At 42.1% G+C, this 16,573-nt stretch overlaps 1 protein-coding gene across 4 annotated transcripts in view; it reads left to right on the top strand.

Annotated features, from left to right (window-relative positions):
- Positions 1-16,573, top strand: part of spag17 (sperm associated antigen 17) — a 239,250-nt gene that overhangs the window by 136,813 nt on the left and 85,864 nt on the right. For all 4 annotated transcript variants that reach the window (XM_048541477.2, XM_048541476.2, XM_048541475.2 and 1 more), the window contains 3 exons: positions 3,152-3,290; positions 6,322-6,476; positions 13,952-14,143. In XM_048541477.2, the coding sequence (XP_048397434.2) occupies positions 3,152-3,290; positions 6,322-6,476; positions 13,952-14,143 (486 nt within the window). The remainder of the gene's footprint in view (positions 1-3,151; positions 3,291-6,321; positions 6,477-13,951; positions 14,144-16,573) is intronic.

The following is a 16,573-nucleotide window of genomic DNA, read 5'->3' as shown; positions in this document are numbered from 1 at the left end:
TACTTGTTTACACTTCCTTCTATGCTTTTTCAATTTTTAAAATATACGTATTGAGATACACAAATAGACTGACTAGACCATTGTGAGACAACAAAGTGTAGAGCTGGGTGAACACAGCAGGCCAAGTAACATCTTAGGAGCAGAAAAACTGACGTTTCGGGCCAAGACCCTTCATCAGAAATGTCTAGGCCCAAAAGGTCAGCTTTTGTACTCCTGAGATGCTGCTGGGCCTGCTGTGTCCATCCAGCTCCACACTTTGATATCTTGGATTCTCCAGCATCTGCAGTTCCCATTATCTCTGACTAGACTATTGTAGTAGTTTCTCTGCATGTTGCTGGATCTCATTTAACAGAACAAGCTTTCACTGTGTTATTAGTCACTTATACAGGTTAAGAAGGCGTTTAACATGCTTGCCTCCATTGTACAAACTTTGAGTATAGGAATTGGGACGTCATATTAGGGTTATACAGAATGTTAGTAGTCATTTGAAGTACTGTGTACAGTTCTAGTCACCCTACTTTGGAAGGATATTAAATCAGAGAGGGTTCAGAAAATATTTGCTAGGATGTTACAAGGACTAAAAGGTTTGAGTCACAAGGAGAGGCTGGAGTGTGAGAGATTGAGGAGTGACCTTGAAGAAGTTTAAAACGTCATGAAGAACATAGGTAAGGTGAATAACAAAGGTCTTTTCCCTAGGGCAGCAGAATTCAAAGCCAGTTGACATATTTTTAAGGTGAGAGGAGAAAGATTTAAAAGGGACTTGATTAGTGTGTGGAATGAACTGCCAGACAAAGTGGTTCTGGATGTGAATTTGCTCGCTGAGCTGGAAGGTTAGTTTTCAGACGTTTCGTCACTATTCTAGGTAACATCATCAGTGAGCCTCCGACGAAGCGCTGGTGTTATGTCCCGCTTTCTATTTATCTGGTTAGGTTTCCTTGGGTTGGCGATGTCATTTCCTGCATTGGTGATGTAATTTCCTGTTCTTTTTCTCAGGGGATGGTAGATTGGTTCCAAGTCAATGTGTTTGTTGATGGAGTTCCGGTTGGAATGCCATGCTTCTAGGAATTCTCGTGCATGTCTCTGTTTGGCTTGTCCTAGGATGGATGTGTTGTCCCAATCAAAGTGGTGTCCTTGCTCAGCGAGCAACTCACATCCAGAACCTCAACCTGAGCTACAAATCTTCTCAAAACTTGCTAAGACAAAGTGGTAGATACAGGTACAGTTACAACATTTAAAAGGCATTTGGATAGGAACATGAATAAGAAAGGTTTAGAAGGATATGGGCCAAATGTAGGCAAGTGGGTTAAGTTTAGTTTGGGAAACATAGTCGGCAAGGATGAGTTGGACTGAAGGGTCTGTTTCCATGTTGTATGACTTTATGACTATAACTGTGTTATTCTGTTGTTAGAGCTGGTGTTCTTGATGTTTTCAGGAGTAAATTCTAAATTAGGTTCTAAATCTTGGTTTATCTCATTTTTTTAAGCATGAGGTTCACAACTTGCCCTCTGCTCAGGCTGGTTCTGGTGAGTATGAACATAGAGAGTCATACAGGAGAGGAAACAGGCCTGTCAGCCCAACATGTGCAAGCCAACCAACAAACAAACACCAATCTCAACTAAACCTATTTACTTGCACATGCCCCATAGCCTAAAATTCTTGACTTTAAGTACTCATCCAGATGTTTCTTAAATGTTGCACACAAGTTTGGTGCAACCACCCACTTACCAAACAGGAGTGTTGGGCCAAGTAGTTCCAAGTAGCTGTTCATTGATTCTGGGCTAGCAAAAATTCTAGCCAAGTTTTAATCATAGCTTATGGTGCCATCCTTCTGTTCATAAATTCTGTCCCTCTTTAAGAGAGGATGTACGAAATGACAATGGATGTCTGCTGAATATTATTGATGCAATTATATAAAAAAAGAAAAATGAAATGCTAGGTCATAGAAACATCTTTAGGGTTATGGATAGTATCCTGGAAGCCTTAATGGTGAAGGTGCAGAAGAACAGATATCCCATGGTTTGTTTAGGACCAAAAGGTCTTTGAGGAATGTTCTCAGATGGGAGGGGAAGAGGTGGCCAGGGCAATCAAAATATGTCCTCTGATCTTAAGGACTGTCAACAGTGCCATATAAAGTCTGGTTGACCTCGCTTGGATGAGCAAGGCCAATGACCACATTTTCACATCAGCATTCCTAGCCACCACACCACCAGCCTCTCAACCAGCAGCACTCCCACGTACTAGGCCATGCCTAATGTCTAGATACTCTGCCTCCAACACTAACAACCACATGACCATCTCTTGCTGTAACCACTTGTCTCCAGGAATTCAGCTATGGCATAGTAGCCAATCACTGTGTATTGCAATCCTTCATTTATATATAGTAATTCCCCCACCGCCACCAAGGTCCATTTTCACTGCCACCAAGGTCCATTGATCTAACCCTTTCAGAGCAAGCTCTTCAATCACAACTCATCACATACTTTGGACATGTGTCCCCTCATTTTTTTTCTCACATTCACACTATTAGTTCACACCATCAATCCCGATTACAATGTTATTCCAATTTATTTAAGTCATGCACGCAATCTTTCCTTACACACTAAACTTTACTGTGCATCTACCAGGGAATCATACAAAATGCAAGGAATTTGTAACATACTCAAAGTATTAAAATACAAAATGTATAAAAATAATCATCTTGTCATGCGTCAGTCACGGGAGAACCCCTAGAGACGTAGGGATCAATAATAGCACAGCAATGATACAGAAGCCTTGATCTGATGCTCACAACCATAATTTCAGCCTTTACAGGTGCCTTGGAAGCTAATTTAGATCTGTGATTTGCACATTTCAAGTTATTGGACATGAGTGGTTAAGAGATAGTTCACTTGAAGTCAAGATCACAGATTAATTCTGCTGAGGGAGATTAATTTGAGGAGCTCAGCGATGACATACAGGAGAACGCTGATGAACATACTAGCCAGTCTACCAGACAGCCAGAAGCATGGATGCATTCAGCATACTTAATATCTTGCTGGCTCTAAAGCATCAGCAGAATAAGTATTAAATGTTATGTCTAATCTGAGAAAATGGTAAAAAGGCATCCAAATGCATTTCACAAACCAACCAACATGATGTTGTTGCAATGTAGATGATGATTACAAGACAAGACAAAGTAGTAACTGTCTTTAGGAGTGACAGCACTATAGTGGAACATGCTGACGGAACCAGGATTACAACCTTTTTTGAAGATATCCCAAAAACAGATTATGCATTGCAAGATGAAACTGGTAAGAAAAAACATGTCCGATTTTATCATTGCTGAAATTCTGCGAAAGTTCCTTGTGCAATTTTACCGAACATTAATCTGTTACCATGCTACTCTTATTCAAATAAATATGCCATTCAACTATATGCTACTGTTTCCACTTCAATTACTCAGGTGTTTGAAAACTATATGGCAGGAATTATGTCATCCAAACTTGCGTTTGTCTAGCTTGATGAATTATTATAGCTGTTAGACAGGCAAAATATAATATGGTGCACCAATGAATATTCACCTGAGGAATGGAAAGCTGACATTGTTCAGCTTTCTTTTCAGATATCTGCTTTCCAATGCTTATTCAGAAGCCTGTGAACGGCAGTCCTTCCATCTAGTCTCATAGAAACATAGAAGATAAGAACAGGAGGAGGCCATTCGGCCCTTCAGGCCTACTCCGCCATTCTTCACAACCATAGCTGATTGTTCAACTCAATAGCCTAATCCTGCTTTTTCCCCATAACGTTCTGATACCATTCACCCCAAGTGTTATATCTAGTTGCATCTTGAATACATTCAATGTATTGGCATCATCCATAAAGATCTGAAAATGTCTGAACATGGTACGCGGCATTCTAGGCAGGTTGTTTTGAGCAGCCTGATAACTTTATTCACAGATGATCAAGAAAATCATGCAGAATTTTGCCTATCAGTTTAGATAAAATTGGTTGTGAACTTTTAGGTTTTTGAATTTGGCAACTTTGGTATACTATCAGACAAAGAGTGCATGCACACTCATCCTGGATAGGCTGCAATCCAAGTTATCCTCAGTTTTGGGTGAGAAATTGAGAAATGTTTGAGGAGGGATACTAGATGCAAATGTCCCAGAGGTAAACAATTAACAAGTTTCCTTGGGCAGCCCTCCCAATTAAGGATCGTGATTGAGTTGTATTCAGTGTGGACAATGGGTAGGTCTACCAGCAACTTTGCAGAGTGGCTACTATTGATGGACAAGCAACAGGAGAAATATCAGCACCATTTAGGCAGTTTGAGTAAGAAGGCAATTGCTGCCATTGCAGCAACAGTTACATTATCTGAGACATTATTCTTCAAGATGGTTGCAATGGCCTATCTTTAGCTTTTGTGGAACTGATCCCTGCAAATTAATGCCAGCTGATTAATAAAATGCCTTACATGGTTCAGAGCTTAGACTTCCTGCTGTGAAGCCACCTCAACAATATTTCCAGACTCCTTACACAGTGAAGGAACCACTGTACCATTTGATATTCCACTCCATTTCTATATTTATTGGTTTATTGTCACATTAAATTTAAGCACATGGAACAGTTTGAAAATTTGCCCAATGTTATGTACACAAAAAACAAGATAAACCATATCTGAGCAATTACCTGCTCACTTGAGTTGAGTTCTGCCAGGATCACTAGCTCCTGACCTCGTTACAGCTTTGGTTCAATGGGCAAAAATGCTGAATTCCAGAAATGAGATGGAATGACTACCTTAATATCAATGTTGCATTTGATCTAAAGTGGTAGAAGGTCGTCTAAAAAACTACAGTCAATAGAGATATGGGAAAATCTCTCCACTGATTCGAATCATACCATCACAAAGGAAGATGGTTATGGCTGTTGGAGGTCAGTCATCTCAGCTACAGAACATCTTTTCAGGTGTTTCTCTGGATAGTGTCTGAGGTCCAACTATCATCAGCTGTTTTATCCATGACCTATTCACCATTATAAAGTCATGAGGGAATTTTCACTATGTTCAGCACCATTCATGATTCCTGAATATTGAAGCAGTCCATGTCCAAATGCACCAAGTCTTAGACAATATCCAGACTAAGGCTGACAAGTGGTAAGTAGCATTTGTGCCACACAAGTACCAAGCAATGTCAATCCCCAGAAAGAAAGAATCTAGCCATCATCCCTTGGCATTCAATGGTGTTATCATCACTGAATCCCTAATTCTCATTCTTCTGAGATTTTCTATTAGCCAGAAATTGAACTCAACAACTATATAAATATTGTGGGCACAACAGCAAATCATAAGGCTAAGAATCCCGCAAGAGTAAATCAACTTCTGACTCCCCAGAGATGGTCCACCTTGGGTCCACAAGGCACAATCAGGAATGTGAGGGAATATTCTCTACTTGAATGAGTATAGCTGCAGTAACACAAGAAGCTTGACACCATCCGGGACAAATAAGACTGCAAGATTGAAACCACATCCATAACAAGCTCATTACCTGTACTACTGATGGTCAGTAGCAGCACTATCTACCATCTATAAGGTTCATCAAGACTCCTTAGACAGCATCTTTCAAAATCATCTAGAAGGACAAGATTAGCAAAATATGGGAAAACATCACCTGCAAGCTCCCCATCAAGCCACTCATCATCCTGACCTGGAAATATATAACTGTTCCTTCAGTGTCATTGGGTCAAAATCACATACCATGCTACATTTGGAATCAGACCTAGCCTGCTACCTTGAGGAACTCCTGCATTGATGTTTTGGTACAGAGATGAATGACGTCCAACAACGTCCAATCAGCAGAGAGTTTTCTTCAATTTCTATTGACTTCAGTTTTGCTTGAGTTTCTAGAGGCTGCACTCTGAAAAATTCTGCCCCAATGTTAAAGGTGGTCAGTTCAACCCACATCCAATTTAGCTCTCTTGTTCATTTTAAGACCGTGGCTGTAATTATATGAGGAACTGAGCCTCCCCCCACCCCCTCCTACACAGAATCTAAACTGAGTATCAGTGAGTTAGTGGTTGCTGAGCAAGTGTCATTTAATAACATTATTGACAACCCCTACAATCCCTGTTCATCAGTAATGACCCCACTAATGCAGAGAAATAGCTTAGGGCAGGAAGAAGGCTTACCACTCTGAAAGACAGCACCCACAAAGATGAATACCACTCCTTTAAATCTATAAATTTCTAACCATGCTTAAATCATGAAAATTAGCAAAAAGTGTGCTTCCTGAATTACAATTAAAATTAAGTATTACTAAACTCTTTATCTGGTTTATTTTTTAACAGAGAGAATCTCCCGTAATTTGACCAGGGACGTTAAATATATAAAGGTGGAATGTGTGGGGTTTGCCACTGTGGTAATGAACTGGGAAGAATACATGTGTTGTGCAATGTTTGGAAATGGTACAACAATCATCGCCAAACCACTGGGGATGTACCAGGTAACATGGCAATGGAGTTAAGTTCTTTTTGTAATAACATCAGCTGTTAACCAAGAGAGAGATTCTGTTATTAGGTCTCACAGATTGTTTCCATTCTATACTTGAGTAAAACAAAAAGTTTGTTATTTATGAATAAGATAGACAACTGTGTTATGCACAGTGGTTGCAATGACATTAAATGATTTATTCGATTTACCTGTATGCCATATTTACTCAGAAGATCAGATGATATGGATATGCTTTGTTTTCTCCTGAAATAGATGCGTTGGCCCCAGATTTGAAATTTTAGGAAAATGTAATAATTGACACTATGAGCCCCACCTTTGGAGCTGCTTTTTAAGAGTAAAATCTTTTCATAATGCATGCAGACTGTTCTTTGGTATGTCTGCAATAACATATATTTGCAAAAGGAGAAGCTAAAAAGACTGTAGTCTCAAAATTTCTTCGGTAGTATTCCCTTTATATAGTCATAAATGGCATCTGAGCGTGTTGTGCATACATATATTCTGCACTGAAAGAGTACAGCCCAAAGTATTGATAAGATTTTTTGTTTTGTAAATGCAAACGCGAACTGACAACATAAAGCATATTTCAGACTTCTTTAGAAAACTCCTTTGGATAGGCATGCTTCAGCCAATATCCTAATCACTTGGCTGCTAAAGCAGCAGCTAAGAATTACTGGAGGCTTCCTTTTAAAGCTGTAACGTTTTTACTTTCCTTATCATGGAGCAGGAAGAGTACAGCTGATTTTGCAGGTCGTTGCCAATAACTAATTATCCATCTCTTAATTATCTGCCCAATCATTTCAGTTTTTTTTCCCCAAAATTTGTAAGCAATGAGCCACAGCGTGCAACGTCCATGATATTTGCAGTATGCCCAATTGCTGGCAACCAAGCCAGGTGTTCTTCAAGGAATCGCTGAAGGTTCTTTCTAGAAGAGCATGTATTTCACTTATTTATATTTTCATGAAACCCAGAGGCACAAGAGTAGTCCTCCTTCAGGTTTCACAGTAAAATCAGGCTGATTATATTTCCCCCAAATCAGATCAGCAAGTTGCCTCAAAGGTTAAAGTATAGTACACCCATAACCCACTAGTAAAGAAGAGGTAAAGCCCTGTACTGATTTATTTTGATTCTGCCAGCAGCTTCATTAAGTGCATAAGCATTTTTGAGTCTTGAGGGGGTGATGGGGGCAGGGCAGTCGGGGGTGGCGGGCGGTGCTGGGACCCAGGGAGATGGTGAGGAAAGAGATCAGCCTGAGACTGGTACAGTTGGGAAAAAGAGCAAGTCATGACAGGCAGGAAGAAAGCAGAGAATGAGGTAGGACTGTTAAATTAAACTACATTTATTTCAATGCAAGGGGCCTAACAGGTAGAGCAGATGAACGCAGAGCATGGTTGGGAACATGGAACTGGGATATCATAGCAATTCCAGAGACATGGCTCAGAGATAGACAGGACTGCCAGCTTAGTGCTCCTGGGTTTAGAAGCTTTGGAAGGATAGAAAGGGGGACAAAAGAGGAGGAGGAGTGGTGTTTTTGATTAGAGATGACAATACAGCTGTATGTAGGGAGGATCTTCCTGGGAATACCTTCGGGGACATTATTTAGGTGGAACTGAGGAATAAGAAAGGGATGATCACCTCATTGACATTGTAATGTAGATCCTCCAAAAGTCAGCATGAAATTGAGAAACAAATTTGTAAGGAGATCTCAGTTATCTGTAGGAATAATAGGATGGTTACGGTAGGGGATTTTAACTTTCCAAACATAGGAAGGACAAATCCAACCTGGCCAATTACCAGCCCATCAGTCTACTTTCGATCATCAGTAAAGTGTTGGAAGGTGTCATCAACAGTGCTATCAAGCAGCATCTGCTCAACAATAACCTGCTCAGTGACACCCAGTTTGGATTCCACCAGGGCCACACAGCTCCTGACCTCATTACAGTTTTGGTTCAGACATGGACAAAAGAGCTGAATTCCAGAGTTGTGGCGAGAGTGACAGCCCTTGATATCAAGGCTGCATTCAACCAAATGTGGCATCAAGGAGCCTGTACAAAACTGGAATCCATGTGTATCTGGGGGCAAACTCTCCGCTGGTTGGAGTCATACCTGACACATAGGAAGATGATTGTGGTCATTGGAGATCAGTTATCTCAGCTTCAGGATATCTCTGCAGGAGTTCCTCAGGGTAGGATCCTAGGCTCGACCATCTTCAGCTGCTTCATCAGTGACCTTACCTCCATCATGAGGTCAGAAGTGGGGATAATTACCAATGATTGCACAATTTTGAAAAACATTTGTAATTCCTCAGACACTGAAGCAGTCCATGTCCAAATGCCACCAGATCTGGACAACATCCAGGCTTGAGCTGACAAGTGGCACATAATATTCATGCCACAGAACTGCCAGGCTGTGATCAATAAGAGACAATCTAACCATTGCCCCTTGACATTCAATGGTATTACCATCACAATCCCCCATTATCAACATCCTGGGAGTTATCATTGATCAGAAACTCAACTGGACTCACCACCTAAACACAGTGGCTACAAGAGCAGGTCAGAGGAATACTGTGGCAAATAACTCACCTTTTGACACCTTAAAACCTGTCCACCAGGCACAAGTCAAGAGTGTGATGGAAGAACTCCCCACTTGCCTGGATGACTGCAGCCTCAACAACACTGAAGAAGCTTGGCACCATTCAGGACAAAGCAGCCCACTTGATTGGGACTACAGGCATGAGCACCCACTCCCTCCAACACCGCCGCTCAATAGCAGCAGTGCGTACTATCTGCACTGCAGAAATTCATCAAAGATCTTCAGACAGTACCTTCCAAACCCACGGGTCAATAAATGTGGAGCTGAAAAAGCACAGCAGATCGGACAGCATCTGAGGAGCAGAGAAGTCAACATTTCAGGCTGAAACCCTTCCACACCCATGCACACTTCCATCTAGAAAGACAAGGGCAGCACATACATTGGAACACCACCACCTTCAGGTTCCCCTCCATGTCATTCATCATCCTGAATTGGAAATATATCGCTGTTCCTTCACTGTTGCTGGGAAAACTTTCTGGAATTCCTTCTCTAATGGTATTGTGGGTCAACCCACAGCAGGTGTACTGCAACGGTTCAAGAAGGCAGCTCACCGTCATCGAAGTAGGGACAGACAATAAATGCTGGCCCAGCCAGCAACAACCACACCCCAAAAAATGAATAACTAATAAAAAAGGCCTGCAGCTGGCACAGCGTTAAGGGTTCGAATGGAGAAGAATTTAAGTATGTACAAGAAAATTTCCTGTTTCAGTATGTGATGTACATACTAGAGAAGATGCAAAACCTGACCTACTCTTGGTATATAAAGCAGGGAAGATGACTGAGGTACCAGAGCAGGAGTATTTGGAGTCAGTGACTGTAATGCTATTGGATTTAAAATCTGATCAAAAAATATAGACCGGATCTAAAAGTTAGACTTCTAAATTGGAGGAAGGCTAATTTTGACAGTATTAGGCAAGAACTTTCAAAATTTGATTGGGGACAGATGTTTGCAGTGAAAGGGACAACTGGAAAATGGTAAACCTTCAACAGTGAGATAACAAGAATCTAACAACAGTAGTTCCTGTTAGGGTGAGGGCAAGACTGGCAGGTGCAGGGAATGCTGAATGACTAGAGAAACTGATGTTTTAGTCAAGAACAAGAAGGAAGCATATGTCGGGTGTAGACAGCAGAGGTCGAGTAAATCCCGAGCAGAGAATAAAGGTAGTGGGAGTATAGCTTAAGAGGGAAATCAGGAGGGCAAGTAGGGGACATGTTGGTGCATTTATGGAATGAGCTGACAGAGGAAGTGGTGGAAGCGGGTGCAATTATAACATTATAAAGGCATCTGGATGGGTTTATGAATAGGAAGGGTTTACAGGGGTATGTGTCAAATGCTGGCAAATGGGACTAGACCTATGTAGGATATCTGTTTGGCATGGATGAGCTGGATCTAAGTGTCTCTTTCCGTGCTGTACATCTCTATGAGTCTGTAAGATGAGTAGTTACAATATCAAATGTCTGTAGCTTCTTTCTGGTTGGCTCCATAAAGATACTGTACTAAAAAGCTATCCTGGAAATAGAACATAGAACAATACAGCGCAGAACAGGCCCTTCGGCCCTCGGTGTTGCGCCGACCTGTGAACTAATCTAAGCCCCTCCCCCTACACTATCCCATCATTATCCATATGCTTATCCAAGGACTGTTTAAATGCCCCTAATGTGGCTGAATTAACTACATTAACAGGCAGGGCGTTCCACACCCTTACCACTCTCTGAGTAAAGAACCTGCCTCTGACATCTGTCTTAAATCTATCATCCCTCAATTTGTAGCTATGCCCCCTCGTACAAGCTGAAGTCATCATCCTCGGAAAAAGACTCTCACTGTCCACCCTATCTAATCCACTGATCATCTTGTATGTCTCTATTAAATCCCCTCTTAGCCTCTTTCTCTCCAATGAGAACAGACCCAAGTCCCTCAGCCTTTCTTCATAGGCCCTGCGCTCCAGACCAGGCAACATCCTGGTAAATCTCCTCCGCACCTTTTCCAATGCTTCCACATCCTTCCTGTAATGGAGCGACCAGAACTGCACGCAATATTCCAAGTGAGGCCACACTAGCGTTTTGTACAATTGCATCATGACATCATGGCTCCGGAACTCAATCCCTCTACCAATAAAACCTAACACACCGTAAGCCTTCTTAATAGCACTATCAACCTGGGTGGCAACTTTCAGGGATCTATGTACATGGACACCAAGATCCCTCTGCACATCTACACTACCAACAATCTTTCCATTGACCCGGTATTCTGCCTTCCTATTATTCCTCCCAAAGTGAATCTCCTCACATTTATCCGTATTAAACTCCATTTGCCACCTTTCAGCCCAATTCTGCAGTTTATCCAAGTCTCCCTGCAACCTGCAACATTCTTCCACACTGTCCACCACTCCACCGACTTTAGTGTCATCTGCAAACTTACTAACCCATCCACCAATGCCTGCGTCCAAGTCATTTAGAAAAATGACAAACAGCAGTGGTCCCAAAACAGATCCTTGAGGCACACCACTAGTAACCGGACTCCAGGCTGAATATTTTCCATCAACCACCACTCGTTGCCTTCTTACAGAAAGCCAGTTTCTAATCCAAACTGTTAAATCTCCCTCAATCCCGTGCCTCCGTATTTTCTCCAATAGCCTGCCATGTGGAACCTTATCAAAGGCTTTACTGAAGTCCATGTCCACCACGTCAACTGCCCTTCACTCATTCACATGCTTGGTCACCTTCTCAAAAAACTCAATGAGGTTTATGAGACACGACCTGCCCTTGACGAATCCATGCTGACTATCTCCAATGAAATTGTTGCTTGCTAGATGATTATAAAGCCTATGAAGCCATAGGGCCTATGAAGAAAGGCTGAGGGACTTGGGTCTGTTCTCATTGGAGAGAAAGAGGCTAAGAGGGGATTTAATAGAGACATACAAGATGATCAGAGGATTAGATAGGGTGGACAGTGAGAGTCTTTTTCCTCTTATAATTCTTTCCAAAATTTTTCCTAAAACAAACGTAAGGCTCACAGGCCTATAATTAACTGGGACGTCCCTACTGCCCTTCTTGCACAAGGGCACAACATTTGCAATCCTCTGGTACCAAACCTATAGACAATGAGGACTTAAAGATCAAGGCCAAAGGCTCTGCCACATCCTCCCTAGCTTCCCAGACAATCCTCGTAAAAATCCCATCTGGCCCAGGGGACTTATCTACCTTCACACCTCCTAGAATTGATAACACCTCCTCCTCACTAACCTTAATCCTTTCAAATCTAGTAGCCCGTAACTCAGTCTTCTCCTCTACAATATTCTCCTGTTCCTCAGTGAAAACAGATGAGAAAGTCATTTAGCACCTCTCCAATCTCCACAGGGTCCACACACAACCTCCCACTTCTGTCTTTGACTGGTCCTATTCCTATCCCAGTCATCCTCTTATTCCTCACGCACCTATAGAAAGCTTTAGGGTTCTCCTTTATTCTACCTGCTAATGTCTGCTCATGTCCCCTCGTTGCTCTTCTTAACCCTCTCTTTAAATCCTTCCTAACTATTTCTGTAACTCTCCATCGCCTCATCTGAACCATCTTGTCTCATCGTCACATAAGCCTCCCTCTTACGCTTAACAAGAGATACAATTTCTTTAGTAAACCAGGGTTCTCTTACCGTATCACTTCCCCAGTGCCTGACAGGGACAGACCTATCAAGGACACGCAATATCTGTTCCTAAAGCCAGCTCCACATTTCGATTGTCCCCATCCCCTACATTTTGCTACCCCATTCTATGCCTCCTAAGTCTTGCCTAATCGCATTATAATTGTCCTTCCCCCATCTATAACTCTTGTCCAGTGGCATGTTCCTATCCCTTTCCATTGCTAAAGTAAACATAACCGAACTATGGTCACTCTCTCCAAAGTGCTCACCTACCACTAAATCAAACACCTGACCTGGTTCATTACCATGTACCAGATCCATTGTGGCCTCCCCTCTTGTCGGCCCTTCGACGTACAGAGCCAGGAAACCCTCCTGCACACAATGGACAAAAACTGATCCATCTGACGTACTACAGTTATAGCATTTCCTGTCAATGTCAGGGGAGTTAAATCCTCCCATAATGACCACCCTGTTCTTCTCACTCCTGCCCAGAATAGTTTTGCCGATCCTCTCCTCCACATCCCTGGAACTTTGCGGGGGCCTATAAAAAAAACTCCCAGCAGTGTTACCTCTCCTCTCCTGTTTCTGACATTCGCCCATACCAGCTCAGTAGACAAGTCCTCCTCAAAAGTTCTTTCAGCCATCGTTATACTGTCCTTGACTAAAAAAGCCACACCTCCCCCTCTTTTACCACCTTCCCTGAGCTTAATAAAAGATCTAAACCCTGGAACCTGCAACATCCATTCCTGACCCTGCTCTATCCATGTCTCTGAAATGGCCACAACATCAAAGTCCCAGGTACCTATCCAAGCTGCAAGCTCACCTAACTTATTCCGGACACTCCTGGCGTTAAAGTAGACACAGTTCAACCCAGCTTGTTGTATGCCAGCACACTCCTGTGACAGTGAGGTCCTGTCCATGTCCTCCCTACGCTCATCCTCCTGTGTCCCTCTGTAGAACTTTACCTACACCTCAGTTTCCCATCCCCCTATGAAATCCTAAACAAAAACAGAAATTGCTGGAAAAGCTCAGCAGGTCTGGCAGCATCTTTTGAGATGAGTGACCATTCCTCAGAACTCTCCGAAATCCTAATCCTTTCCCGTCTGGCATTTCCAGTCTATAAATAGATTAGAATCAATCATATATCACCATACCTTGCTGACAGGTTTTTGTGGATCAGAAAGGTTATCAATTGTATAATCTCTATTGTTCTTACTTTGATCTGCTGTTTATATTTAAGATTTTCCCAGCAAGTTCTGGATGCCTTTCAGTTGATCAGGATGGCTGTGCCTTGTACACATCGGAAGCAAATAATGATGTCATAACACACCCTACTATCAGCAACATGGAGCTGCCGCCTGCTGCGTATCTTATGAAAAGTACATCGCCAGCCATTTGTGAAGTTATGGATCCTGAAGGAAATCATTTCCAGGTCCCATAGAAATCTATATTTTATAATTTGAGCTCTAGATTTCCCCCATTTCCTTGGTTTTACTCCGACTGCATTTTTACACTAACATCCAGACCAACTGACAGTATAGATACAATTCTTATAAAGGAGAGAGGGATGAAAAATGCCTCTAAAAATTAAGACAAATATAATTCTTTACAATGAGACAGAATAGAAATCTTTGATTAATCTTTCATCTTACCATGGCAGTGTTGTATTAATATTGAGTATTTCGACAATTTTACAATTTTTTTTGCTAGATTAAACATACTCAGAAGAGATCAAATTTAATAGGCTTTCATTAGTAGTCTTGGAGTCTGGGACATGCGTGAAATTCCACATCTGGCCTTTCCACCACCCTTCCTCCCGTTCTGAACCTGTCAGCAATTTTGCAATAAGCCCATCTGCCTAACTCTGGCCCAACTCAGTCCCTTGCTGATCAATTAGTGGTCACCTAAGGGCCACTCTCTAAATGTCAAAGATAGAAGAAAGCCTGGCAAGTTACGCAGCATAGATGTGAGATGGACAAAACAAGAGTGGCGGTCTCACCATCATTGGTTCACTTTCTCGATTGGGCATCCCATGTTCTGTCTGTATTGTTGTTCCCTTCCCTCACCCTCCCTCTGTAGAACTTTACCTTTATTGATACTTCCAAAATGCAGTTTAACTTAAATTGAAAATGACTGCAGATCCTGAGCTATGGAGAGGGATCTAGGTTTTCCAGTGCATAATTTACAAAGGTTAATGCGCAGTTACAGCACATAACAGAAAGGATAACGAGATGCTAACCTTTATTATGCGAGGATTTGAACATAAATCAAGGACATTAAGTTTCAATTTTGCAGGACATTGCCGCAACCACATCTCAATTCCAGTGTACAGTTTTGATCTCATTTAAGGAAGGGTGTAAATGTGCTGGAGATGGTTCAGATGACATTTACAAGATTGATTTCTAGAAAATGAGTAGGTTGTTTTATGAGGAAGCATTTGGAAGACTGGGCTTGTTTTCACTAAAGTTCAGAAGAGTGAGGGGAGAGAGAAAACAGGAAATTATAGACCGGTTAGCTTGATGTCAGTGGTGGGAAAGATGCTGAAGTCAATTGTGAAAGATGAAATTACGACTCATTTGGATAGCAGTAACAGGATAGGTCAGAGTCAGCGTGGATTTATGAAGGGGAAATTGTGCTTGACTATTCTTCTGGAATTTTTTGAGGATGCATCTATGAAGATGGACAAGGGAGAATCAGTGGATGTAGTATACCTGGACTTTCAGAAAGCCTTTGATAAAGTCCCACATAGGAGATTAGTGAGCAAAATTAGGGCACATGGTATTGGGGGCAAAATACTGACCTAGATTGAAAATTGGCTGGCTGACAGGAAGCAAAGAGTAGTGATAAACGGGTGCCTTTCGGAATGGCAGGCGGTGACCAGTGGGGTACTACAAGGTTCGGTGCTGGGACCACAGCAGTTTACAATACACATTAATGGTATAGACGAAGGCATTAAAAGTAATATTAGCAAATTTGCTGATGATTCAAAGCTGGGTGGCAATGTGAAATGCGAGGAGGATGGTATGAGAATACAGGGTGACTTAGACAGGCTAGGTGAGTGGACAGATGAATGGCAGATGCAGTTTAATGTGGATAAATGTGTGGTTATCCACTTTGGTGACAAGAACAGGAAGGCAGATTACTATCTATATTGAGTCAAGTTAGGTAAAGGGGAAGTACAACGAGATCTAGGTGTTCTTGTACATCAGTCAATGAAAGCAAGCATGCAGGTACAGCAGGCAGTGAAAAAAGCTAATAGCATGCTGGCCTTCATAACAAGAGAAATTGATTATAGGAGCAAAGAGGTCCTTCTGCAGCTGTACAGGGCCCTGGTGAGACCGCACCTGAAGTATTGTGTGCAGCTTTGGTCTCCAAATTTGAGGAAGGACATTCTTGCTATTGAGGGAATGCAGCATAGGTTCACGAGGTCAATTCCCGGAACTGCAGGACTATCATATGTTGAAAGATTGGAGCGACTGGGCTTGTATACAAGATAATAAAATGTGAGGCTGGATGAACACAGCAGGCCAAGCAGCATCTCAGGAGCACAAAAGCTGACGTTTTGGGCCTAGACCCTCTGATGAAGGGTCTAGGCCCGAAACGTCAGCTTTTGTGCTCCTGAGATGCTGCTTGGCCTGCTGTGTTCATCCAGCCTCACATTTTATTATCTTGGAATTCTCCAGCATCTGCAGTTCCCATTATCTCTGGGCTTGTATACACTTGAGTTTAGAAGGATGAGAGGGGATCTGATTGAAACATATAAGATTATTAAGGGATTGGACACTCTGGAGGCAGGAAGCATGTTTCCGCTGATGGGTGAGTCCAGAACCAGAGGACACAGTTTAAAAATAAGGGGTAGGCC

The sequence above is a fragment of the Stegostoma tigrinum genome, chromosome 12 (genome assembly GCF_030684315.1).
Source record: "Stegostoma tigrinum isolate sSteTig4 chromosome 12, sSteTig4.hap1, whole genome shotgun sequence".
Classification (NCBI taxonomy): Eukaryota; Metazoa; Chordata; class Chondrichthyes; order Orectolobiformes; family Stegostomatidae; genus Stegostoma; species Stegostoma tigrinum.
This window is presented reverse-complemented; position numbering and strand designations above follow the sequence as displayed.